This window comes from Marmota monax, unplaced genomic scaffold (assembly GCF_021218885.2).
Source record: "Marmota monax isolate L192 unplaced genomic scaffold, Marmota_monax_Labrador192_F-V1.1 WCK01_AAM20220418_F8-fsc00040, whole genome shotgun sequence".
In the NCBI taxonomy this organism is placed as follows: domain Eukaryota; kingdom Metazoa; phylum Chordata; class Mammalia; order Rodentia; family Sciuridae; genus Marmota; species Marmota monax.
Window position 1 is genome coordinate 9,713,618 of NW_026692782.1, and position 25,231 is coordinate 9,738,848.

A 25,231-nucleotide genomic window follows, 5' to 3' on the forward strand; every position below is an offset into this window, starting at 1 on the left:
TTTGACTGCAGGATTGTCCATCCACTCATCTTAGTGATCCCCCTAAAAGTGGACCTTGAACAACTTCCCACTCTATACACAATCTTTGCTTTGTCTTTTTCAGGTCCTCATTATCAATTTGTTTATACGTCACAAATCTTAGTTCATCCCAGATGTCTTCTTGGATATTTACAAACAATCCAAGGAAGCCTAACAGATTCCCAAACAGAATAGTTTCCCTCTTTCATCAGCAGCAAAATGTCTCTCTCCTTCTCTGTGCCAGTCCTGTAAATGGCGCCAGAATCTATTCAAGCTCCATCACACCTGGACTGTCATCTTCTGCAGCCTGTCATCCTATTTTAGTTCTGACCCTTGTGTAGCTTTCAAATCTGTTCCTGTGTGTCTTTCACACTAATGCCCACACCTTAAAACAAACCAACAGATGTTTGTTGAATGGATACAGGAGTTAAAGAATTGGGTAGTGAGATAGCAAAGGGAAACAAATAATGGCTCATAGTACCCTGGTCATAGAGTCTCACATTTCCCCTGTTTTTCAAGGTGCGTTTGATAGTTTAAGTTTTCTTCATTCAATGCAATGAAAGGCAATTCTAAAATGGACATCAATTGGCCTTTTCTTGAACGTGTTCCCCTCTTGCTCAATCTGGCCCCTCTTTTGCTTCCTTTTCCCTCTCCCTGGCGAGCGCCGGCCCTCCCAGCACGCTGGTCAGCTCCTCTGCTCTGCGCGCTCTCAGCCCCGCCCACGCGGAGCCCGAGTCACGAGGCTGGGGGCGGTGAGCCGCGAAGGGGGCGGAGCCAAGATGGGTCTCCGCAGCGCGCCTGGGCGGAGCCTGGTGCGCGGGCCGCCCTAGTATATCTGCGCCTGCGCCGCGCTGCTGTGGGGCCAGTCGGGACGGAGGAGACAAGATGGCGCTGCGGGCGGTGCGGGGGATTGTGAACGGGGCCGCACCCGAGCTACCCGTGTCCGCCAGTGGGCCCATGGCGGGATCTAGGGAACAAGCGCTGGCAGTCAGTCGGAACTACCTCTCCCAGCCTCGCCTCAGTGAGTATATGAAAGCAGCGGAGAAACAGTCTTCGCTTCTTCGCCTAGCCCTTTGCTCCCGCTCACCTGCTCAGCCAGAGGGCGGGGTGAATTTTTTTCCCCCTCTCCGGAGACCCACAAGTGTGTCTCTAGGAGATTTGCGTGTGCTTGACATTTCCACGACTTACGTGGGCAGAGCGCAAGAGCACTAGCGGGAACTTTCCTGGGGTTGGTGGGCTCGTGGCTACTGCCCTTCCCTCTCCAGCCTGCCTGGGCTGGAGCATTCACAGGCACTTGCCTGTCCCAGAGGAGCCCTCGTCTCTCTGATCTTAATCTTCTCCTGACCTGGTTTGAAGGTCTAGGGGTCGAGGGAACGCCCCTTCCCATCTCCTCCCCCTGGTGAGGACCTCAGGGCAGGTCGTAAGCTTCTGGGAAGGCGGACTGTGTAGTGCCTTCGCTGACGTGGTCAGGCCTTTGGTGGATGGAGGTCAGGCCCACAGCCAGAGGGAGATGTGTCTTGTTGGGTGGAGGGGCTGCTTCGCGGGAACACCTAGATACCAGAGAACCTTAGAGCTGAAAAGTACCCTGCAAGTCATCCAGTCCAGCCCTCTCATTTTACAGGTGAGAAGCCAAAGGTTCTGGGAAGATAGGACTTGCCAGGCTTCAGACATGTCTAATTATTGACAGAGCAGGAAAATGAAAATCCAGGTTTCCTAATTCCCCTTGGGCTTTTTTTTTTTTTTCTTCTGTCGTTGCCTCTTCAATTATTGACCAGTTAACCAAACTAGGTCGACTGCAAGGTTCTTTGGGAAAGCCAAGCAGTTTTTCCCTTATCTAGCATATATGCATAGGCTTAAGTGTTCTGATTATAAAGGGCCTTAATAAATTAGGTTTAGGTAGATGGTTCAGCAGTTCCAAAAGAAATGGTTCTTGATTATTAAAGATAATAAGTTGTTAACATCAGACCTCTTCAACAGCTTCCTTAGGAACTGGGGATGAAATACTTTTTTTAAAAGCTTGGAAAAGTACCTGATGTTTCCCCAAATAACGAGACTGCATTTGTGCTGTTTAATTCCCAGCCTATCTATTTGTGGGTGGCTCATTGGTTAAAAAGAATTTCAGAGGAAGGGTTTTAGTGAAGCACTCTCCAGCCTGACTAATCCCATCCTGATCTGTCACTGGGTCATGTGATAGCACTGCAGCCTAAGGAAGAAGGAAAACGTATTCGAATCTGTAGATTGCTGAGATGGGGCTTTTTACAGTGGAAATTCTTTAAATCAGAAATGCCTGTGGGGGGTTATATGAGCTGAGGTAAATTTTTGAGAAATTGATAGATGTTGCATTCTTAAATAAACCTTGGCAAAGTGTACCTAGGAACTACCAATTCTCTTATGAATTGCATTTGTATGCTTTGCTTTGGGCAGAACAGATAGACATTAATGGTGCCTCTAGAAAAAGGTCTTAAAGGTACAGTCTTCAATGTCAATTCAGAATATATCAATGTCAATTCAGAATATGAACAAAAAATAATAACATTGTTTAAAGAGTACTCTCATAATTTCTTCACATTTTGTATGTCAACCAATGGCTGAAGAACTTCCCCACAAAACTGTTGCAGCATCTTGCTTAAAATGGGACCTTTATAGGTCAGGGATCCATTTTGTATCTCTAGTACCTTCTACATTGCCTGACATAAAAGGTATTCTATAAATTCTTGTATAACTTGCATGTAAGCCCCTTGTTTTAATAATTTAATGGGTAAATTCTTAATATGGATGGAATCAGAGTAGGGAGTTACAATACCTAATTGTTCTGAACAGTTTCCCTTCCATATGTGAGTCATTCTAAACATAAGTAATATATATGGGCTTGGAACTTCATTTGAATTTTTTTCCTATTTTGCCACATCTTTTTTTGGTTCTAATTAGTGGTTTTATATGCTTCTGAGTAAATATTGGTTAACATCTTTTTTTTTTTTTTTTTTTTTTGATGGTGGTGGTACTGGGAATTGAACCCATTTGTGCTCTGCCACTAAGTCACATCCCTTTTTGTTTTTAATTTTGAAACAGGACTTTACCAAATTGCTGAGGATTTCACCAAGTAGCTGAGGGTCTCACATAGTTGCTAAGGCTAGCCTTGAACTTGCACTTCAGTCCTGCTTAACCTCCTGAGTTGCTGGGATTACAGGCCTACACCACCACACCCAGCTTAACATCTTAATTTTTGTAATGAGAGATTGATGATGGTATCTAAGGTGGTTGTAGCTATTTAATATATGCTTAAATTTCTCTTTCTTTTTTCTTTCTCATACTAGAGATTGAACACAGGACCTTGGCATGCTTGACAAGCTCTTCACCACTAAGCTACACACACAGCCCCTAATATATGCCTTTTGAATGAAAGAATGGAATAGTATTGGCAGTTTCACTGTACAAATTAGATCCTGTTAAGACACAACTTCAGGATTATAGGACTGTCAAAAAGAAATGGAAATATTTGTTCAGCTTTGAAATTAGTAAATAATTTTGAAAACTTCAGTTGAATTCCTTTTTTTTTTTTCAATAGAATTTCTAAAGTCACAGGAAAGGAAGACTTTTCTGTTAATCCTTGAGAAAAATTCAATAATATACATAGAGCTTTTCAATGTTAAATATTTTGTGATCTCCATTTTTCTTGAGACCCTCAATCAACTAATCTTAAGTTTCTTACATCATGAAGCAGAGCTTGCCCCAGCAAAAGTCATAAAAGAATGTTTTGCTTGCTTTTTCTAGAACTTCTCTCTCAGGTACCTACTGCTCAGGGTTAGTTTTCTCTTCTTACACAATAGAAGATGATTGCTCTGAGTTTTTGTTTTGCTATTAAGGTGGAGCCTAAAAGACTAGGACTCTTATTATGCAATGGTTGTTGAGTTTTCTCTTTGAATGTGTGGCAATCATTAAAGGCATTCATAGTGTTGAACAATCTCTTATCAAGCAGAAGGAAGGGGATGTCATCTGAAATATATATTCCTTAAAACCTTTGTGGATTTTGATTTTTCAATATTTATCATGTGTGTTTCAGAACCAAAGATGTGGCTTTTCGGCTGTAAAATGTGTTAAGTATGTAATATAAGCATGTTTCTACTATATTGTTAGCTTTCTGATCATCCACCACACACTCACCTATGGACTCAAGTTCTTAGAAAATTTCTAAGAGAAGAGCGATTTTGATAAATAAAATAATTAATAACTAACCTTTTGAAGAGCAACTTAATGTTTTTGACAGCTGTGCTTTGATATCTCTGCTTTGGACTATTTGATGGTAAAGGTGAGGAAGGCTGGATAATTGAGGGATAAAAGGTAGTAGCATCAGATGCATTTTCTGCTTAGTTTTCTTGTAGTCCAAATATTAGGAATGTGTCATCTCCATATTTTTAAATTATAATGGGGACTAAGGTAAAAAAAAATGCTATAAGGTCATAGAATACAAACTTTATAATTAATTTGTAAGCCTGGTTCCTCCATTTGGTAGCAGATTTCTTAGGGATTTTATTTCCTTAAGTGTAAAGTGAGATTGTATCAGCCTTGCTTACTTCACAATGTTTTGTGAAGGTAAAATCAGATAATTGATCTGAAAATGATCTGTAAAAGCATGACACTCTCCAAATACAAAGTTTGGTAGTATATATATATTTTTTTACCTTGTTTGAGTTGTAGTATTTATTAGCTCAGTTTTCACATGTCAATTTAAACATGTTTCACCTCTCGTTTGCACCAGAAGTGGCCTCCTCACATTTTTCATGATTTCTAGTGAGGGAAAACTGCTGCAGCACCTCCTGAGATATTCCTTTCTTTGCTAGATTTCTTCCAGCAGCTGTGACTCCACTGGAGAAAGATTCTTTTGTAGTAATGACAGAATGTGGACACAAGGGAAATAATGCCTGGGGCAAAATAGTAAAAAAAAAAATACCTACTTTTCTGAGCTAAAATTGCAGATTGGTGAAATTATTTGGGATGGTACTGGTATATAATTCTTGCAAATAAGTGCTAGAATGTACCCTGTCACACAACCAACCAACTTATTTCTGTTTTAGAATTTGTGTTGCAGTGGTTTAAAGACCAAATGACTGGAGATTCAGATCCTTGGGCAAGTTACTTAATTTCTCTAAGAATAATTTTTTCTCTTCTAAAATGTGAAATAATCTCTAACTCAGGTGTGTGATGGAGGTTAAATGAGAATTCCTGACAGGCACTCATCAGATGTGGCTTGGGTGTTGTTAATGTTCATCAAGTAACTTACAGGGTTTATTTGCACACTTTTTAAAGTCTAGATAATATTGAAAATTTAGAAGACTCTTCTTTTGAGGAAGTAGAATCTCCTGTAGTAGAAGTCAGCTCCATTCACTGTTTCCAGGAAAAGCCATGACTAATGTTTCTTTTTCTTGATCATGCTTTTTGCTCCTGACTGGCAAAACTTCATAGTTTGGCATGAATTTGAATTTTAAACACAAGATTCCAATGCATAGATGTTGTAGAGTTTAGATTTTCAGAAAAGAGTCTATTTTGTTAAAAATTAAAGAGAATTTTAAGAACTTGAGGGATTTTAATGATGTATTTTATTCAGGACAGAGCTTTATAAAGCTTATCTCAAAGCTTCATTCCCTTTCATTCTACACTGTTTAGATGAAGGTTTTTAGAAGGTCTCTGTTTTTGCATTTTTAAAAAAATTGGGTTTCAAGAAGACATGTTTCTGATGTAGCTCACTTCCCATTTCTTTATAGTAATTTTAGAAATTCATTGAAAAACAATGTTTGGAGTCTTTTAAATGAGAACAATAAGAAAGGTTTTCCTAAAAGTGATAGAAAATGCCACAAAAGGAATCTTTCTAATAATTATAAGGGAAATGAGTGATCCTCTTACATTCTCATTCAGGCATCTATTTTTCAACTTGAGATATGCAAGTTGAAAAAAACAAACAAACAAAAAACCTCAATCAGGTTGGGGGCCTCTGTTGAGACCATTACGGTTACTAACATGGTGGAGGAATTGAGTTTGTAAATTTTAGAGCCCCTTGAGTGGACAGACTGGTTATTAAATGGTTTCCTCATTCTTGGGAGTTCATATTTGTGCCAGGAATCTCTGTCCAAGTTCATTTGAAGACCTCAAATCAAGCAAGTGAAAAAATTCCTAATTGCTTAACAGCTTCATATAAATTGTTTCAGACTTTGTAATAATTTTCTTCTAAAATTTATGTCATGTGTTTTTTAACTGTTTTGATTATGAAACTTAGTGAATTCTGAAGTTTTCTGTTTGAGTTCCCTTGTCCTAAACGTTCCTTTTTTTTCCCCCCCTTTGGTGTTGGGGATTGAATCCAGGGACTTCAGCATTCGAGGCAAGCAAGCTACCAACTGAGCTATATTCCCAGCTCTCTAAATGTTCTTTTTTATACCTAATCTCTTTCACTAGGAAGGATGACTACCTTCTTTCTAAAATGAAGGATATGGCTAATACCTTATAGAGTAACAGTTTATTTCTAGGGAATACTTGGCTGTGAATTATCAGTCTCCAACCTGGTAGTAATATTTGACTTTTTTTTTTTAAGATTACTTATCTTAATTGACCCTTAGCATTTTATCCCATTGCCCATTATCTGTTTCTCAGTCTCTTTTCAATATTTTTTATGATTTTACTTTACAGAATACATTTTCTCACTTTTCTTTTGTGAGTTTTGTCGTTAAGATTCCTTTTCCTTCCTGACCTACTTAGTTAAGTGCCACCTCCTCTATAAAGCTTTTCCTTTTCTCTCCAAGATAGGAACTTTATTATTCTGTTTTTGCTGTGCTCCCAGGAATCCTCTGCAAGCCTCAGTTAGTACCCTTATCTCAGAGCCCTTATCTCATCACATTGAAATTCCCCCTCCCTGCCTGAAAACTCAACTTCTAAAGGCAGGCAGCCTCTGTACCTGTTTTTGTATGGGGTGCTTAGAACAGTGGCTCGGCCAATAAGATTCAAAATATTTTTGATGAGAGTATATTATGAAAAATAGTAAGGCATATTTTACAAATTCATTTTGTTAAAAAAATTGATTAGCTGTTCAGTGTTCCATATTATAATAGATGGAATAAAGTAGAAGTTTTTTTGGTAGTAATAGAGAAGGTAATTTAGGCTCTTGTGCTCTTGACTAAAGTTGACTCTTCTGTGTTTCTTTTCAGCATACAAGACAGTTTCAGGAGTCAATGGTCCACTGGTGATCTTAGATCAAGTTAAGGTAATCCACTGTCTGTTATTATCAAATCATTTATGTAATTAAAAGTGTGGTGTTAACTACTATTCCATATACTTTAGATTTTATTATGATTTTAAAGCTATCCTGTGGTCTGAATGTCAGTATTATGTAGGAAACAAATTGGAGACCAAAAATCAGAACACTGGATTTCAGTACTAGTTAGTATAGGTTCTATTTGTTTCTGTGAGTCCATCATCTGCAGATTGTGGGGAGGAATCCCCAATCCTACTCAATAGTTTTATTAGATAGAAAGAAAACCAGCAATAATATTTATTATGTTTTATAACCTTTAGGATATTATACAGATACATGGTATCTTATATTTTATTGTTAATTTTTATAGTACTTATCTTATTTCTACTAAATTTTAAGCTGTTGAGTAAGCTTTGTTACTTTTAGAGCCTGACATTGGTTTTGAAGTAATGAATATATAAGAACAGATTATCTCAATAGTGACCATAACCTAAAACAAAGAATAGGGTATACTTATTCAGTTTGTTGTAAAAATCTTTGGGTATGTTGAATTTTTACCTATAAGTAAAAATTATAAACACTTACTGTTAGCTTAGAGAGTGAGGCATAGACTACAGTTTAGTTGGATGTCTCAGGCTATGCTTCCTGCCTGACCTCTGTGATCAGAATGTTCTCAGAGAAAGTAATTTATATACTTGTTGTCTGGAAGAGTAATTCTACATTAGTTGTTCTTGGGGTGGGTCAGGGGAGAAACACATGATTACCGCTTTATTGACAGGCTAATGATGGTTGTATGTTTGGCCTGTGGTCCCCATGGAAGCAGAAAATAAAGTGAGAAGCATTTCTTATAAGAAAGGACAAAGTTTGTTGTTTCTTAAGCTTATCATTAAAATAATATTTTTGTGTACGACAAGGTATCTTTACAAATAAATCTTGAAATTAACCCTAGCAAGTTCACCTTCTGGCCACAGTTTCATACTAGTCTACAAATTAGGCAAAGTCTCAACATATTGATCTCAGGATGTATAAGACTTAGGCAAGTGCCTGTTAATGTTTTATTAAAAAAAAAAAATAGAGATTACACTTAAAAGAAGCTTTATTTCTTTATCTTTTTTCCTACATTATTTGCTAAATAAATTTTGGCTAATATTTTTAATATATGTATTTTTATATTAGTTTATTACTGAAAAGCAACTCAACAAAATATTTAGATTTCAATTGTGTTAAGATCTGAGCTCAGCCTTCCCCTGGTGGAAAATAAGAATAGTGTAGTAGAGAAGCAGATGTAGCAGAAATACTAAGTGTGTGTTGATAAGTGCTGTGAACGGTGATTGAGGAGGATGTGAGAATCAGTAATGGAAAGGACTTAGAAAACATCTCTGTGAAGTAATTTTAAGAGAACTAAAAAGTTTGTTACTCTGAAGTATAGCTCTTATTGAGGAAAAACTGGTAAAGAAATTTTTTTGTTTTAAAAGATAGTTCCATACCATAAAATTTGGAATGATTTTTTTTTTCTCTTGATTTGGTTTGGTTTTTAGTTTTTGGCTTTAATTGCATACACATATGCTTAAGGAGCAGATAATTACATGGATTCTGTCTGGATAGAGAGCCACTCTCCAATTTATTGTAGCCTATATTAAATTCTAAAACCAGAGAACAGGTAGTGTTAGCACAGATTCCAGAATTCTTGATAAAATATATTCCTGTCAGATAGTAGCAAAAATATCTATGTTAAAAAAAGCAGTAAAATTATGACAAAGTAGTGTTGATCCCAGTAAACCAGGTTGATTTCATATTAGAAAATACATCAGTTTAAAAGCAAACGTTTGACTAAACTAGAAAAAAATTATATTCTTCTCAATAAATACAGAAAAAGTATCTGGTAAAGTTAACTCATTTTATTATAAAAGGAGGCCTCTTAATAAATAAGGAATAGAACAAATTAGCCTCTTTCCAGGTATCCACCACCTAGCAAACAGCATCCTTAAGGAGACTCTAGAAACATTGCCAATTAGTGAAAGGAACTCTTCTCTAACCCTGTTCTCGGTACTTCACTTCTGACACCAGATATGTGGGTTTTTACCCCACAACAGTTCATGTCAGTTTTCCAATGACACCTACTGGGTGTCTTATAATTTAACTCAGTTCTGACACTAACTGCAGACCCACAAGTTAAGGGCTTAGTTCCATAAGACTGCCTCTCTTCAGATGCCAGTCACAAATATTGGGTACCTAGATTATCCACAGCTACTTTCTGATTTGACTGAAATCAGAAGTTCTCTTGTCACATCTCAAAACAGTTTACTATTACTGAGCTATACAAAGGATGCAAATGAACAACCAGATGAAGAGATACATAGGGTGAGGTCCCGAAGGGTCCTGAGCACAGGAACTTCTGTCCCTATGAAGCTGGGGTTGCCACCCTCTCTGCATATAGATGCATTCTCCACAAACTCTGAAGCTCTTTAAATCCCTTCAGTTAGGATTTGTGTGGAGACTTTATTACATAGTGTGATTACATCAGTCTCCAGTCTCTCTCCCCTGCTCAGAGGACAAAGGATGAGGTGAAAGTTAAAATCCTCTAATGAAGAGCTTGGTTCTCCTGACAATCACCTCATCCCCTCATCCTCAGGGGCTTTCCAGAAGTCTTCACCCTAAGGTACACTCGGATACGATTGAAAGAGCTGCCTTATGCATTCCTCATAGAAATAGAAAAAGCAGTCATGAAATTCATCTGGAAAAATATGAGACCCAGAATAGCTAAAGCAATCATTAGCAGGAAGAGTGAAGCAGGTGGCATCATTATACCAGACCTTAAACTATCCTACAGAGCAATAGTAACAAAAACAGCATGGTATTGGCACCAAAACAGACTGCTAGACCGATGGTACAGAATAAAGGACACAGACACTAACCCACAAAATTACAATTATCTTATATTAGACAAAGGTGCCAAAAACATGCATTGGAGAAAAGATAGCCTTTTCAACAAATGGTGCTGGGAAAACTGGAAATCCATGTGCAACAAAATGAAATTAAACCACTATCTCTCACCATGCACAAAACTCAACTCAAAGTGGATCAAAGACCTAGGAATTAAACCAGAGACCCTGCGTCTAATAGAAGAAAAAAAGTAGGCCCTAATCTTTATCATGTGGGATTAGGCCCCAACTTCCTTAATAAGACTCCTGTAGCACAAGAATTAAAACCAATGATGAATAAATGGGATGGACTCAAACTAAAAAATTTTTTCTCAGCAAAAGAAACAATCTGTGAGGTGAACAGAGAGCCTACCTACATCTTAGGAGCAAATTTTTACCCCTCACACATCAGATAGAGCACTAATCTCTAGGTATATAAAGAACTCAAAAAGCTAAGCACCGAAAAAACAAATAACCCAATCAACAAATGGGCCAAGGACCTGAACAGACACTTCTCAGAAGAGGATATACAATCAATCAACAAATATATGAAAAAATGCTCATCATCTCTAGCAGTTAGAGAAATGCAAATCAAAACTACACTAAGATATCATCTCACTCCAGTCAGAATGGCAACTATTATGAAGACAAACAACAATAAGTGTTGGCAAAGATGTGGGGAAAAAGGTACACTCATACATTGTTGGTGGGACTGCAAATTGGTGTAGCCAATATGGAAAACAGTATGGAGATTCCTTGGAAATCTGGGAATGGAACCACAATTTGACCCAGCTATCCCTCTCCTCGGTCTATACCCAAAGGACTTAAAAACAGCATAGTACAGGAACACAGCCACATCAATGTTTATAGCAGCACAATTCAAAATAGCTAAACTGTGGCGCCAAACTAGATGCCCTTCAGTAGATGAATGGATAAAAAAAAATGTGGCATATATACACAGTGGAATATTACTCAGCAATAAAAGAGAATAAAATCATGGCATTTGCAGGTAAATGGATGGAGTTGGAGAAGATAATGCTAAGTGAAGTTAGTCAATCCCAAAAGAACAAATGCTGAATGTTTTCTCTGATATAAGGAGGCTGACTCATAGTGGGGTAGGGAGAGGGATCATGGGAGGAAAAGACGAACTCTAGATAGGGCAGAGGGGTATGAGGGGAAGGGATGGGGCAGGGGATTAGCAATGATGGTGGAATGTGATGGACATAATTATCCAAAGTACATGTATGAAGACATGAATTGGTGTGAACATACTTTATATACAAAGATATGAAAAATTGTGTTCTATATGTGTAATAAGAATTATGATGCATTCCACTGTCATATTTAAAAAAATAAAAGCAGTTAAAAAGGGGGGTGCCAAATGAAAGATGCTCCTTTTACCTTTATTGCTCCTATCACTTAGGAAATTACAAGGGTTTTAGTAGCTCTGGCCAGGAATAGTACTAAGACCACACATATATTTCTTTTTATATCACAATATCAGAGTCAGGAACTAGGTGAGGATGCATTGTCTCCATCACCATCCATCTTTTGTGCTTGACACTTAGTAATGCTGCAGGGCAGAGAAATTAAAATATAATAGGATTGGAAAGGCAACAACTGTCTATTTCTTGAAGTGATTAAACAGAAACCCCAAGTCATTAAGTGGCAGATGATTAGAAAAGATAGTATAGAACAGCTTCTGGGTTCAGGAGCAGTCTTCACAAATCTGTAGTGTCCTGTAACTAATTATTTAGAGAAAACTATAAAGCAGTTGAAAGACCATGAAAGATACAGAATGGAATATTACTCATCCTTAAAGAAGAATGAAATCATGACATTTGCAGGTAAATGGATGAAGCTGGAGAAAATTATGCTAAGCAAAATAAGCCAAACCCAAAAAAACAAAAGGTTGAATATTTTCTCAGATAAGCGGATGCTGATCCATGATGAGGGCTGGGGGTTTGAAGGAACTTCGGATTGTGCAGAGGGGAATGAGGGGAGGGGAGGATGTGTGGGGATGGAAGGATGATGGGGTGAGATGGACATTTTCACCCTATATAAATATACCAGTGTGACTCCACACCATGTTCAGCCAGAGGAAGGAGAAATTGTGCTCCCATTTGTGTACCGTGTGTCCAAATGCATTCAACTGTCCTGTATAACTAATTAGAACAAATAAAAAAATTAAAAGAAAGGGGGAAAGAACTCAGAATGCAAAGATGACGTTTTCTCTGTCCAACAACTGAAAGTTTTGGGGATTTCCTAAGGGGGAGGGGAGACCAGGAAAGAAATTAGTATTCTGCTTATTTTGAATGATTCCATGTATTTTGAGTGAATGAACTCAAAATACTAAAGGTGTTGATGCTACCCAGGTTGCGCAATCAGAAGTAAACAATTGAGCGTAGGATTTGAAACAGGTATAAGCAAGTCAGCGGGGAAAAAAATAAAGAGCCCCCAAACCAGCTGTCTTCACAGCTGAGATGTCAGCTTGGTAGATGAGACATTGAGAGGCCATGGGAGACAACTTGTGCTAGTTATAATATTGTTGAAGCATTCATTTCTCATATGAAAAATAAGAAAAATAAAGTAAAAATTGATGCCGAAAATAAACCTGGATCAATTAAAGGCTTAAAATGAAACAAGCCTATTAGAAGACAACATTGAGGCTGGGGATGTGGCTCAAGTGGTAGAGCGCTCACCTAGAGTGCGTGAGGAACTGGGTTCGATTCTCAGCACCACATAAAAATAAAATAAAGATATTGTAACTACCTAAAACTAAAAAATAAATATTAAAAAAAACTTAAAAAAAAAAGAAGATAACATTGAGGACCTTTTTTTTTTTTTAATAGTTATAGATGGACAGCATGCCTTTCTATACTCTCAAACATGTGTACAGAAGAAAAGCAATACATTTAACTTGCATTTTTTCTTTACCCTAAGTTATATTTGCTGGCATTTTTCAATGGTGTGTGTTATAAGGACTTAAACTCTGGAGAGGATGCTATGAATTCTTACAAAGCTAATGTGTTGGAGGATGGAAGGGTTGCACATGCTATGGTAGAGATGACATACAGAATTATTTAGGGAGCTTTTAAAATGTTGGTTATTGGTCCTTTGTTTATTCCCATTTAGTTTCCCAGATATGCTGAGATTGTCCACTTGACATTACCCGATGGCACGAAGAGAAGTGGGCAGGTTCTAGAAGTTAGTGGTTCCAAAGCAGTGGTTCAGGTAAGCATCCTAATCAAAAACACATAGGGGTCAGGGGGGTGGATGTGCATGCCTGTAATCATAGCAATTTGGGAGACTGAGGTAGGAGGATAGTAAGTTCTAGATCAACCTCAACGATTTAGCAAGACTCTGTCTCAAAATAAAAAGGGCTGGGGTGTGTAGCTCAGCATTAGAGTGCCCCTGGTTTAGTCTTTAGTACCAAAAACAGAAAACATAAAGGAAATACAACTTGTTTTTTTCTTCAGAGAGTATCTTTAGAGATTGATTACTGGCTGCAGGAGAAGAATATTCATGTTTTATTGATTTTTAAATGGAAAAAATAAAGATCGTCACACCAAAGGAGAGAGATAAAAAGTAGGATTCACTGATGATGATATGAAATCAAATGATGTCTGAGTCAGTTTCTTTAAATTATCTTTTACAGTTCCTAGTTTTAGTATTATCTGATAATAAAGATAAACAGTTTTCTCAAATAAAATGCTCCCCTAAAATATGTAGGGGTTGGCAAAATTTCTGTAAGGAGTACAGAGTCAGAAAATTTTTGAGGCTTTATGGACATCAGAATTTCTTTAATTTTCTTTCTTTTGTTCTTTTATTCCTTTTTTCAACAACTCTTTTTTTAAAAAAAAAAATGCTACAAATAAACAATACTAGCTTGCTTGTGGCATTTGATTTGCAAGACTCTTGGTCTAGTAAGTGCCCATGATACAAGTTGCTTTTACCCTTCTGATTAATTCTCTTTCTTGATAGGTATTTGAAGGGACTTCAGGTATAGATGCCAAGAAAACGTCCTGTGAGTTTACTGGGGATATTCTCCGAACACCAGTGTCTGAGGATATGCTTGGTAAATGGACATTGTTATTCATTCTGAGCAGAGATCTGTTTCTTTTAAACATATTTCCTAAAACTCTTAAAAAATTCCATTTGGAAGTCAGGGTGTTCTCTGCATTGCCTCACTATGTTTTGCAGGCCGGGTGTTCAATGGGTCAGGAAAACCCATCGACAGAGGTCCTTCTGTACTGGCTGAAGACTTCCTCGACATCATGGGTAGGGGCACTAAATGGATTTCTGTGTTTGGGGGAAATAACCTCTGTCTGTCTGGTACCTTTGCCAGATGGAGAGTGGTTTTGGTGGTTTTTGAGGTAGTAACCAATGTTGTAAATTATGCAGATATTTTATTTATTAATAAATTGATTTTTCTAGAAATTGTCTTCAAATTTTTAATGTAGTATCATAAGATATTATAAAAATCTTATTAGGTCGGGTCTGAGTGTTCATGATAAAATCATGGCTGTGAAATTAGGACTTCTCTCTTGTTTGCTATACTTTTATTTCACTTTAGGAACCTCACTATTGCTGTATGTTTTGTGAGTGTCTACAGAGGACTAAAGGAAAAAATTATTTCAGATTTCAAAAATAACATTGTTTTAAGAGTAGGAGTAAATGCTTTCTGGGTTTTTTTTTTTTTTTGAGCTTTTTATTTTAGTTCAATTTGATATATACTTCCATTTATGAATAATTTGTAGGCATACTAAAATTTCCCCTTTTGGAATATATTAGGTCAGCCCATCAATCCTCAGTGTCGAATCTACCCAGAGGAGATGATTCAGACTGGTATTTCTGCCATAGATGGCATGAACAGTATAGCTCGGGGCCAGAAAATTCCAATCTTCTCTGCTGCTGGGTTACCACACAATGAGGTGAGAATTAGGGTCTGTTTGGTGTGAAATTTATAGGGAAGAATTTCCAAATGTATCATTTATTGAGAAACCTAATAAATACACAATACTGTGTTGTTTATGTAGTCCATTTATATCAGCTGATCCATTTGTGGATCTTTGCAACAATTACAAAATAGTTTTGTTGAGTAAAACCACTAAAATATTTCCAGTTTCATTAATAATCACAGTTGTTAGGATAAAAATTATTTTGCTGTAGAAATTTTATTTTAGAATTCAACTTGGTTCTTTTAATCTTCATCAGATTGCAGCTCAAATCTGTCGCCAGGCTGGTTTGGTAAAGAAATCCAAAGATGTGGTGGATTACTGTGAGGAAAATTTTGCCATTGTATTTGCTGCTATGGGTGTAAGTATGAAGTTTTTCTGCGTTAGTATAACATGTGGAGTTAACTGCTTGTGTTGCTAGATCAGTGTTGTAAACTACACATATAGCTGACTTTATCTCTGAGTAGAGAACTTAAACAACTTGTCACTGTGGCCAAATTGAGAATTAAAGTTTAGCATTTGACTTGAAACTTAAAAGATTATTTTTCCTGCACAGAGCTGCTCTTGGTTGACTTTTGGGGAAATTTTTGGGGTACCTTAAATTTCAAGAGAAGAAACAATTCAGATGTATAACTTGGCCTTCATCAGTAATAAATGTTGAGAGTCTTTATCTTCCCAGCACTGATGAAGTCATTGCTATTTAGGTAAACATGGAAACTGCCCGGTTCTTCAAATCTGACTTTGAAGAAAATGGCTCAATGGACAATGTCTGCCTCTTTTTGAACTTGGCTAATGACCCAACGTAAGTAAATGGAGCTATTTCTTTCTGTTTTCCCAGAATGAGGGTCAGAATGTTACCTATGAATATAGGAATGAAGTAACCCTATATTCAGATGTCAGCCCTGCTTCTTGGGAGTTATTTGGTTTTGGGCAAATTACCTAAACCCTGAAGTTCATAAAAATGTGATAAATAATACTACTCTCATAGTGTTGTACATGTTAAATGGGGTCATATTTTTTTTATATTATCTAGCACATAATTGATACTCAAGTGACTTGTTCTTGGGAAATTTGTCTTCCATTTTTTTCCTTTGTTTCTTTTCTTACCACTCCCTCTTAATTTTGAGAATTCATGTAGCTCTGAGAAATTATGGGGCGTTTATAAAATGATCAACTTAACTTTGTAGCACTAAGTAGTTCTTATATTTTAAATACACAGAACAGCCTTAAGAATTTTTAAAGTCACAATTGCTTTACTGCCCTTGATTTATTGAACACTTTAGAAGGGAAACATACTCTTGTGTCTAGAATTGTTTTGGTTTTTCTGGCGTTTTATTTTGAGTGACCTGTGGATTATTTTTCCTTTTAGTATTGAACGAATTATCACTCCTCGCCTGGCCCTGACCACAGCTGAGTTCCTGGCGTACCAGTGTGAGAAGCATGTGTTGGTTATCCTTACAGACATGAGCTCTTATGCTGAGGCCCTTCGAGAGGTAACTTTTTCTTTTTCTTCTTATTTCCTGTATTAAACAAAATGGGTTAATTTTCAGGGTTGTCTTAACTCTATAGGCTTCTATAGATTAATTTTCTTAATCATATTTTAAGCTCATTGCTTATTTATTAATAGAATAAAATACTTAGGAAAATACAACTTCTTTTCTGTCAGTGTGGTAGAAATGTTAGAGGGCGAGATTAAATTATTAGCCTCCTTAACACACTGTCATCTCTGTGAGCTAAGAACTGACTGTAAAACAGTAAATAAGCTCTTCATTCAGTTACTCTCCCAGAAGTTCCATTTATCTACACTGTCAGGTTTTAGCTCTTTTCAGAATTCTGTTTTTAATGATGGTAGTATTTATTTAAATAAGTAGTTTAGCAACACTTTCTTTGGAACTTTTTCCCTTTAGAAAATCAAATGCCGAGCATGGTGGCACACACCTGTAATCCCAGCAGCTCGGGAGGCTGAGGCAAGAGGATCGATAGAGTTCAAAGCCAGCCTCAGCAAAAGTGAGGGCTAAGCAACTCTGTGAGACCTGTCTCTAAATAAAATACAAAAATAGGGCTGGGGATGTGGTTCAGTGGTCCCTGGGTACCAAAAATGTTTAATTTGGAATGATATTAAGGTTCTTATCACCCAGAAATTTTGGGGTATTCTAATACAAGTTACTGAAATTTTTGGTAAACATTCTTGCCGCAGAATAATGTGATTGATGATCTTAGATTTTTCCAACTCATCACTTTAAGAGATAGTATTTAAAATAAATAGGATGAGATTTTTGAATTTTAATTTGGCATATTCAAACAAACATGTTCTAACCAAGCTTTGCTTTTTATATTCTGGTATGTGATATTTTCCTTAACTGCCTGTCAGGTTTCAGCAGCCAGGGAAGAGGTCCCTGGTCGACGAGGTTTCCCAGGCTACATGTACACAGATTTAGCCACAATATATGAGCGCGCTGGTCGAGTGGAAGGTCGAAATGGCTCTATTACTCAAATCCCTATTCTTACCATGCCCAATGATGGTGAGTTCTTGGTCTTCGGGTCACAGCAGACCTAATTGTTACAAGGACTTTGATTCTAAACCAGAAGACCATCTACCTTGTTGAGTTGGAATTCTTTTGTGAGTTTATCCTCTCAGAGTTTGCCATAACTAGTTAGTTATTTGTACCGAATTACTCATGATCATCATCATTTTTGTGGAAGAAAAGCTTTGTAATTTGAATTTTAAGGTTTTATTAGTTACAGTTTGCCAGGGCACTGTTTTAGATGTAAGGAATTTAAGAATTTCTGGTTTCTGTTAAATGTAAATACTCAGTCTAGTTGGGGATGTTTCTTATGTATATGTGCTCCAGTAATGTAAGGTAGTTTATGTTAAATGCCACATAAAGAGCACAGATAGTAAAGACCACAAGACTTGAGACAGAACTTTTTCAACCAAGGGCTGATGGGCATTGGCTTTTTTGCACTGTGCCTGTGAAAGCATCCAGAGCAGCACCTGGATGCTCAGGGTGTATGCTCAGGGTGACCCCTGGGCTGACATTGTTGAGAATTCCCCTCTGTTGTTTTTTTTTTTAGGTATTTTCAGAAATAATAATAGCTCACTATAATTGAGCACTGTTCTGAATCTTTTTAAATATTCATTCATTGGGTTATCAAGCAACTTAGAAGCAGATCTGAGGCACAGAGAGGTAATTTGTCATGGATAAGAAGTGGAACATTTACAACCTAGACAGTCTAAATTCATAATTCACACCAATTGATACACTATACTGCCTCTGACATGAAAATAATTTTTCCAAATAGTAATTAGGGCTAGGGATGTTAGGGCTCAGTTGTTAGAGTGCTTGCCTCACATGCACAAGGTCCTGGGTTCAATCCCCAGTACCACCAAAAAAAAAAAAAAAAAAGCCAAAGGAGTAACTAAAAATAGCTTTGTTTGGTTCAGCAGATTTAGAAGTGTATGGCTCTGTGTGACCATTTCAGCACTGCCTGAGAAGCACTGCCTCCTTGTCTAGTACCCTCTTGTTTGTGTAGCCAAATGCCACATGTCTGTCTAAGGTAGCTTATGGACTAAGAGTGTTCTGTCAGTATACATAAAGTTGCCACATTTCTGAATGAGAACTTTGTGTTTAAAATGGAATTTTATTTATACATTGAGGGGAAAGCACATAACTAGAAGAGAGAGTACTTTTTTTTTATGAGTTCAGCCAGTTTACCTTGTAGTGCCAACACAGCTGAACTATTGTAACCAAACAAATTAAATGGTATAATATGTAGCCCCTAGACACATTTGGCTCTATTTAGGCTAATAAAAAATTAATACAATTTGAAGTTAAGCTCTTCAGTTTCATTAGCTGCACTCTGGGTGTTCAGGATCACATTTGGCTAGTGGATATAATACTAACACAGGTACAGAACATTCCATCATAGAAAGTTGGTCTGTGTGGCATTCTTGGGTGATGCTGATTAGCTTCCTGTGGTCTGGTTATATGAGGTCGCCACGTGCTTAACACTATGTATGTCTTCCTCTGACAGATATCACTCACCCCATCCCTGACCTGACGGGGTATATTACAGAGGGGCAGATCTATGTGGACAGACAGCTGCACAACAGACAGGTATCTCACACTTAAAGTTCTGTGATGCTTATAGAGCCACTTACTTGCAGTGATTTAGATTTTGTTATTAAGAACTATTTTGCTTAGCAAGTTTCAACTTGAATTGCTTTTAATATGGCCATAAAGTTGTCATTTCTGGAACTACAGTTCTGGTGAGGGCAAAGTACCAGAATTAAGAATTGCCATCTTTCTTTATTATACCTTAAAATGGAGTCAGTTTTCTCAAAGAACTTTTAGGGGGTATTATATTCCATTAAGGTATAAGATCTGCCAATCTTGTTATTAATAGGAAAATAATAGTTGATAATTCTGTAGTAATACTGGCTTCTAAAGTCCTTTTAGGTAGAACTATTGTTAAACTTTTAATTTTGGATTTTTTTTTTTTTTTTGAGTCAGTTTGGAAGACTGTTTAGACTTGATGTGGTAGTGCCAAGCATATATTGAAAATTTAGTTTTTCAAAACAGTCTTGTACTGTTTTAAAATTTTCAAGTTTTTGGACTTAATTCTCAAGTATTAGGCCAGAAAGTGTTTCTTGCCAAGTGTGGTGGCAAACACCTGTAATCCCAGTGGCTCGGGAGGCTGAGGCAGGAGCATCACAAGGTCAAAGCCAGCCTCAGCAAAAGCGAGGCACTAAGCAACTCAGTGAGACCCTGTCTCTAAATAAAATACAAAATAGCTCTGGGGATGTGGCTCATTTGTTGAGTGTCCCTGAGTTCAATCCCTAGTACCCCCCAAAACAAGTGTTTTTTACTACCGTTTCTTTCCAGGAAGATATTAGAACCCATCTTATAAACAAATGCAGCAGTTTTTGTAATTTTAGGATAATAGTTTCACATGCTTCTTTACTTTACCATAGAACTTGAATTTCATACTTAAATATAGTTATTTTTTTCCTCCCGTTCTACCCAAGATTTACCCACCTATTAATGTACTGCCCTCGCTCTCACGGTTAATGAAGTCTGCTATTGGAGAAGGTATGACCAGAAAGGATCACGCCGATGTATCTAACCAGCTGGTACGTATGTTCTGAGGATGGTGTTTAAAAGAAACGAGTGCCTTTCTCAGTCCATTCTTTTCTGCTGTTCTGTTCCTCCTCTTTCTCTCATCACTTTTCTTCTTCTTGTCCAAGTAGGATTTTAGTACTAAACTTTCATAAAGTTATGTAATCATTAATTTGAACCAAAATATTTTTCTCATAAAGATAGATGTTAATAATCAATATTAAAACCACCAAGCTAGAAATCCATGTCCAGTGCTATAAAAATAATTAAAAAAAAAAAAAAAGCACATGGTCATTTTAATTTTTAATACTAGAGTATCCCGGAAAGGATACTTTATCATGTTTCTAGCTTAGCATGGTAAGCACCAGACCACTGAGGGGTACAGTGTGGTATACTCTTGGAAGTCCTTCGTTTCAGTAGTCACATGAGTTTACAAAGTAGAAATGATAAGCTTTTTGATGTTACAAATGTTTTTCTTGAATGAAACTTGGAGATGGATTTCTCTGTATTTTAACTGAGTTCTTTTTCAGATGCTATATAAATTGTAAGGTCATTGGCATACTGAGGAAGCGTATTTTTGTAGAGTATAGTAGTATCTGTGCATTGCATGCCTGAAGGCTTCTTTGAGAGAATATAATGAAGTCCTTTTGATACTTTCACATGAGCTTCATGTGAATTGTGTGTGCAGTCCTGTGTTCTCTTGTGAAGACAGCTGCAGCAGTCCACATGTGCATACCATGTCTAGTCACACGAGCTCTCTCCTCAGTACGCCTGCTACGCTATTGGGAAGGATGTGCAAGCCATGAAAGCTGTGGTGGGAGAGGAAGCCCTTACCTCAGATGATCTTCTTTACTTGGAATTTCTGCAGAAGTTTGAGAGGAACTTTATTACTCAGGGTAAGATTACTGTTTTCTCAAAAACATAAAAGACCTTGTGTAGTTTTTAAGACCTATTCTCAGAGAATTTACACTGGTCTCTACACAGTTTTCCCTCTCGTTAGAGAAGTTCTTCCAAGGACCTGCGTGTCTTTCTTTGCCTTAATCCTCTGGCTCCTTCCCCTCTGCCATCTAAATATCTTGAGAGGATCTTAACTTGTTTATCCAGTTATTTATTTTTTCTTTATTCATTTTTTTATCTTCTGCTTCTTGGTTGCTAATACTTGAAAAAACTCAGTTACTTTTCTGTGGTTTTTTTTCGTCCCCCTTAAGCATAGACTTTTCACTCTGCTGTGGCTTCTAAATTGCTGTGTATGATTCTTAACCACTTTTTATTTAGGAATGCCATTGTTGTCATGGCACCATCCCCTCAAGCCCAGTAGGACCAGAATCAAAGGTTTTCCTAAGTGACCTCCTGTGTGGCCTCCTCCGGGTGCCATGCCTATTATTCCACGCTCAGTAACTGGCCGTTCTTCTTAACCTTCCTTGGCTCTCCAGTAATTGAATATTTGCTAACTTGTCTTGTTCTCTCTTTAAACATCAGATCCATTTTTGTTTTCATTCCCATTACAATATCTTAGTCTGGTATTTCTCAAACTTTCATTTGCTTTTGAAGCAACTGGGAATCTTGTGAAAATGCAGATTCTGATTCAGTAGTTGTGGGTGAGGCTAGAGTGACGTCCTGGGTGACGTTGAAGCTGCATGTTTCTGGCTAGCCACCCTGACACCAAGGCCCTAGACCAAAGTTTTGACCCATATCCTTGGCCATTCTCCCTGACTCAAAGGTAAATTTATTGGTTGTCCCACTACTAAAAAAATCTATAGTGAGTTTTCTTATTTAATGTATGGGTTTTAGGCTGTTTACCCGGTCCCTCCCCTGTTCCTGGTAATGCTAGAAATACTCTGTTTTTGGTAATTACAGTAGGTGTATTACTGTTGAAATAATGCCTCAAAGGATACATGTGGGATTTGTGCCCTCTTCTCCTTAAACATTATTCATATTAAAATTCCCAAACATAAATAATCATTGAGGGTTTTATTTCCTTAATGTGGAACCTTGATAACTGAGAAGATCTAGAGACAGGAACCCAGAACCCTAGCCACTCTTGATTCTTTGGTTAAAGAATGAGATTTATTTGGGGGATGGGGGTGATTCTGCTATTAAAAATAATAACTCTGAAATCCACTGATCTGTTTGAGTATTTGGGTGCTTGATTGCCATTTTTAGTATCTGTATTTGTCTTGCTCAAATTCAACCATTTCTCCTGTGTTCTGACTCCTTTCTGACTAATCTCTAGACAAAGCACTGGGTCTGGTTTCCATTTTTCAAGCATTCCACCCAAATCTTCAAGTTCCAGCTCAAACTGCTGTCCCCAGACACACACACTAGACCTCCCACTGTCTCTCACCCATGGTCCCACCTCTTCCCCGTAGTACTTTGTGCTCTTGTCTCCACACTCACTCTCATTCAGTCTTGAGAGTCCTGACCTGTTTCCTTTCTTGTATTATGCCCACATGGCCTGCTAGTCATTTAACAGAATAAGTATTGGATAGCACTAATGAGTTGGAAGTAGGAAGGACCTTGCTATTAATTCAGTGTCAATTTTTTCAGGTCCTTATGAAAACCGCACAGTTTATGAGACTTTGGACATTGGCTGGCAGCTGCTCCGAATCTTCCCCAAAGAAATGCTGAAGCGAATCCCCCAGAGCACCCTGAGCGAATTTTACCCTCGAGACTCTGCAAAGCACTAGCTGCTGCTGTTCTTGCTGCTGTGGCGTGAACCTCTTGTGAAGTACTGGCTCCGTCTTCTTGATTCCTTTTGCACTCCTCCATCTCCACCTGTGTGTGGGAGTTTACCTGTTACCCTGTAATTAAAAGCAAAGAATAGGTAACATTGTGCCAGTGTTGCAATGTCTTAAACTGCTAACAGACTTCAAAATATCCCTGTTCAGAAAACCTGATCTTCAGTGCTTTGTTTAAAGTAGCTGCAGGGATGGAGGTGAAGTTTCTTATTGATGTATGTATTTGTACATAGTGGTGTAGTTGCCTAATAATGTTCTCATTGTGTGGGTCTCTCAGACCTGACCCCTCAGCCCCCTCAAGAGAATCCCTATCTGAAGCTAAATGCTTTGGTCTCAGAATTAGGAGCAAGATCAGGTCTGGAAGAAGTCTCAAAAGAGTCAAGAGGCTCTTTCCTGAGCATTTTCTTCTGGGTCATTGGTGTGCCTGTGGGTCTGTGCTCTGCGCTAAGCAGATGGCTTTTACTGTCCACCTGCTCTTTCCTATGTAATGAATAGATCAACAAAAGGTGTATCCTTTTCTCTCAGCACCTCTGAGTTCAGATTCCCTTTGAGTAACATGCAGAATCATGCCCCTTTGCACAGCGGCATTCATCTGGTTGTGGTGAGATGCCTTCCTTGGGGATCCCTACTGGGTTTCTATGCAAAGAAAATCATAATTAAAACCACTAGTGGAGTTGTTGTTTGGAAAGAGCTGGGGTACAATAAAAGAGGAAGAAATAAAGAGCTGTAGCCCTTCTGCATGCTGACATGCCAATAGGGGTTTCTGTAGAGTTTAGCAGATGCTAAGACAATGTGGGGTGGGGAGCTCTCAGGTTTGTGGATATTACAGACTGTTTAGGAGCAGCCTTTGTTCCCCTGTTGGCCCTGCTTTCTGACCCAGCTCTGCCTTTTCAGGGTGGTCTTGTGGCACAGGTGGTGGAGTTTCGTGCACTCCTGCTCCTTCCTGGTGAGCCCTGAGCTTGCTTTTGTGCCATGTCTGCCGTTTGTTCGTGTTCTGTGTTACCCGGGTGCAGTAGTGACTTTCTACTCTATGCATTCCATCTTTCCAGTTGTGTAAAGGTCTTCACTTTTTTCTCTGAGGGGTGGGGGTGGGGAGACTGAGCATGATTATATTTTAATGTAGAAAATGTGACATCTGGATATAAAATGAAAATAAATGTTAAATTAAATGGAAGTTACCTACAGTGACTCTGTATCTTCTCATCAGCAAAGTAACAGCAATAAGCAAATAGATGATGCGTCTCTTCAGTTCACAATTCTAACCACCATAACCCCCTGTGTTACAGCGACATGATCCATGTTTTATACCCTTGTGTCTTGCTGGCTGCCCTTTCCCATCTCTCCGGTGATCGCTCCCATAGCAACTGTAGTGTGATTCCTGGTTGAGTTTCCACAGTTACAATGTCTTTGTTTCAGACATTTTCTAGACTCTACATGCTATAAATGAAGTGGGGGGTGTGGGGGAGTGATAAGTAGAAAATGAAGTACATCTTGAATCAAGCCAGAACCGCTTCACATAAAACCTTAGATGGGTGTCCAGTGTAAGAGACACCCACTGGTTAAAACATGAGGATGTGGCATAGTGGGGGCTCCCTGCCCTTATTCTTCCTCTTCTCTGAAGTCCGCTTCAGAGGACGTGTAGAGGGGAGAGCTTAGGACAAAACAAGGAGCACCTGAGTTCTCTGCGCCACCTCTAACAGCAGGGCCTTACTTACTCATGTAAGAAATATAAGTCTGCTCATGTGCCTTTGAGGGTTATCACGAGGCCCAGAGATTTTGGGTATAAAACCCTGGAACAAATCCTGTCCGTGGCAGGCAGGCACAGTAGGCTTCTTTTTACTAACAGAACTTTATTAAAACAGGTTTGCTTTATTACTCTCCCATAATACTCCACACTTATTGGATAAGCAGCTCTCTTGCTAGTTTGCTACTTATTTCTTAATGAAAACATTTTTTTGGGAGCCTTTGTATACCAGTTGCCAGCCTTCAATAAAAGACCAGTTAAAAAGACAAGGATCTTCAAAGGTGGGGTAACTAAATGACTCATGGAACATTTATTGCTTGCAGTTGACTATCACTTCAGTGTGTGAGATTTCATGTAAGTGAAAAAATGTCTGCAGACTCCTGTCATAAATACCTCACTGAGATGTTGCTTTTCAGCATGAGTGGGTGGTGAGGTCAACAAAGCACTGTCAGCCTTTGAAGTTTGCTAACCAAGACTGTAGTGAGGGAAAGTGAG

The 25,231-nt window shown here is 38.1% G+C and overlaps 1 protein-coding gene across 1 annotated transcript; it reads left to right on the plus strand.

The window, feature by feature from the left end:
* Nucleotides 1–866: 866 nt before the first annotated feature.
* Nucleotides 867–24,166, plus strand: Atp6v1b2 (ATPase H+ transporting V1 subunit B2). Its single transcript, XM_046447826.2, has 14 exons — nt 867–1,039; nt 7,209–7,264; nt 13,312–13,410; nt 14,161–14,254; nt 14,380–14,457; nt 14,971–15,110; nt 15,394–15,495; nt 15,839–15,936; nt 16,504–16,627; nt 17,506–17,656; nt 19,170–19,252; nt 20,164–20,268; nt 21,021–21,150; nt 22,802–24,166. The coding sequence occupies exons 1-14, from the start codon at nt 904–906 to the stop codon at nt 22,939–22,941; spliced, it is 1,536 nt and encodes a 511-aa protein (XP_046303782.1). The 5' UTR covers nt 867–903; the 3' UTR covers nt 22,942–24,166.
* Nucleotides 24,167–25,231: the final 1,065 nt, after the last annotated feature.

Bases quoted from the DNA above. Each gene is read 5' to 3' on its own strand.
- Atp6v1b2 (XM_046447826.2), top strand. From the start codon at position 904: ATGGCGCTGCGGGCGGTGCGGGGGATTGTGAACGGGGCCGCACCCGAG. The intron at 14,458-14,970 runs GTAGGGGCACTA...GGAATATATTAG, and splicing joins AGACTTCCTCGACATCATGG to GTCAGCCCATCAATCCTCAG. The intron at 15,111-15,393 runs GTGAGAATTAGG...AATCTTCATCAG, and splicing joins CTGGGTTACCACACAATGAG to ATTGCAGCTCAAATCTGTCG.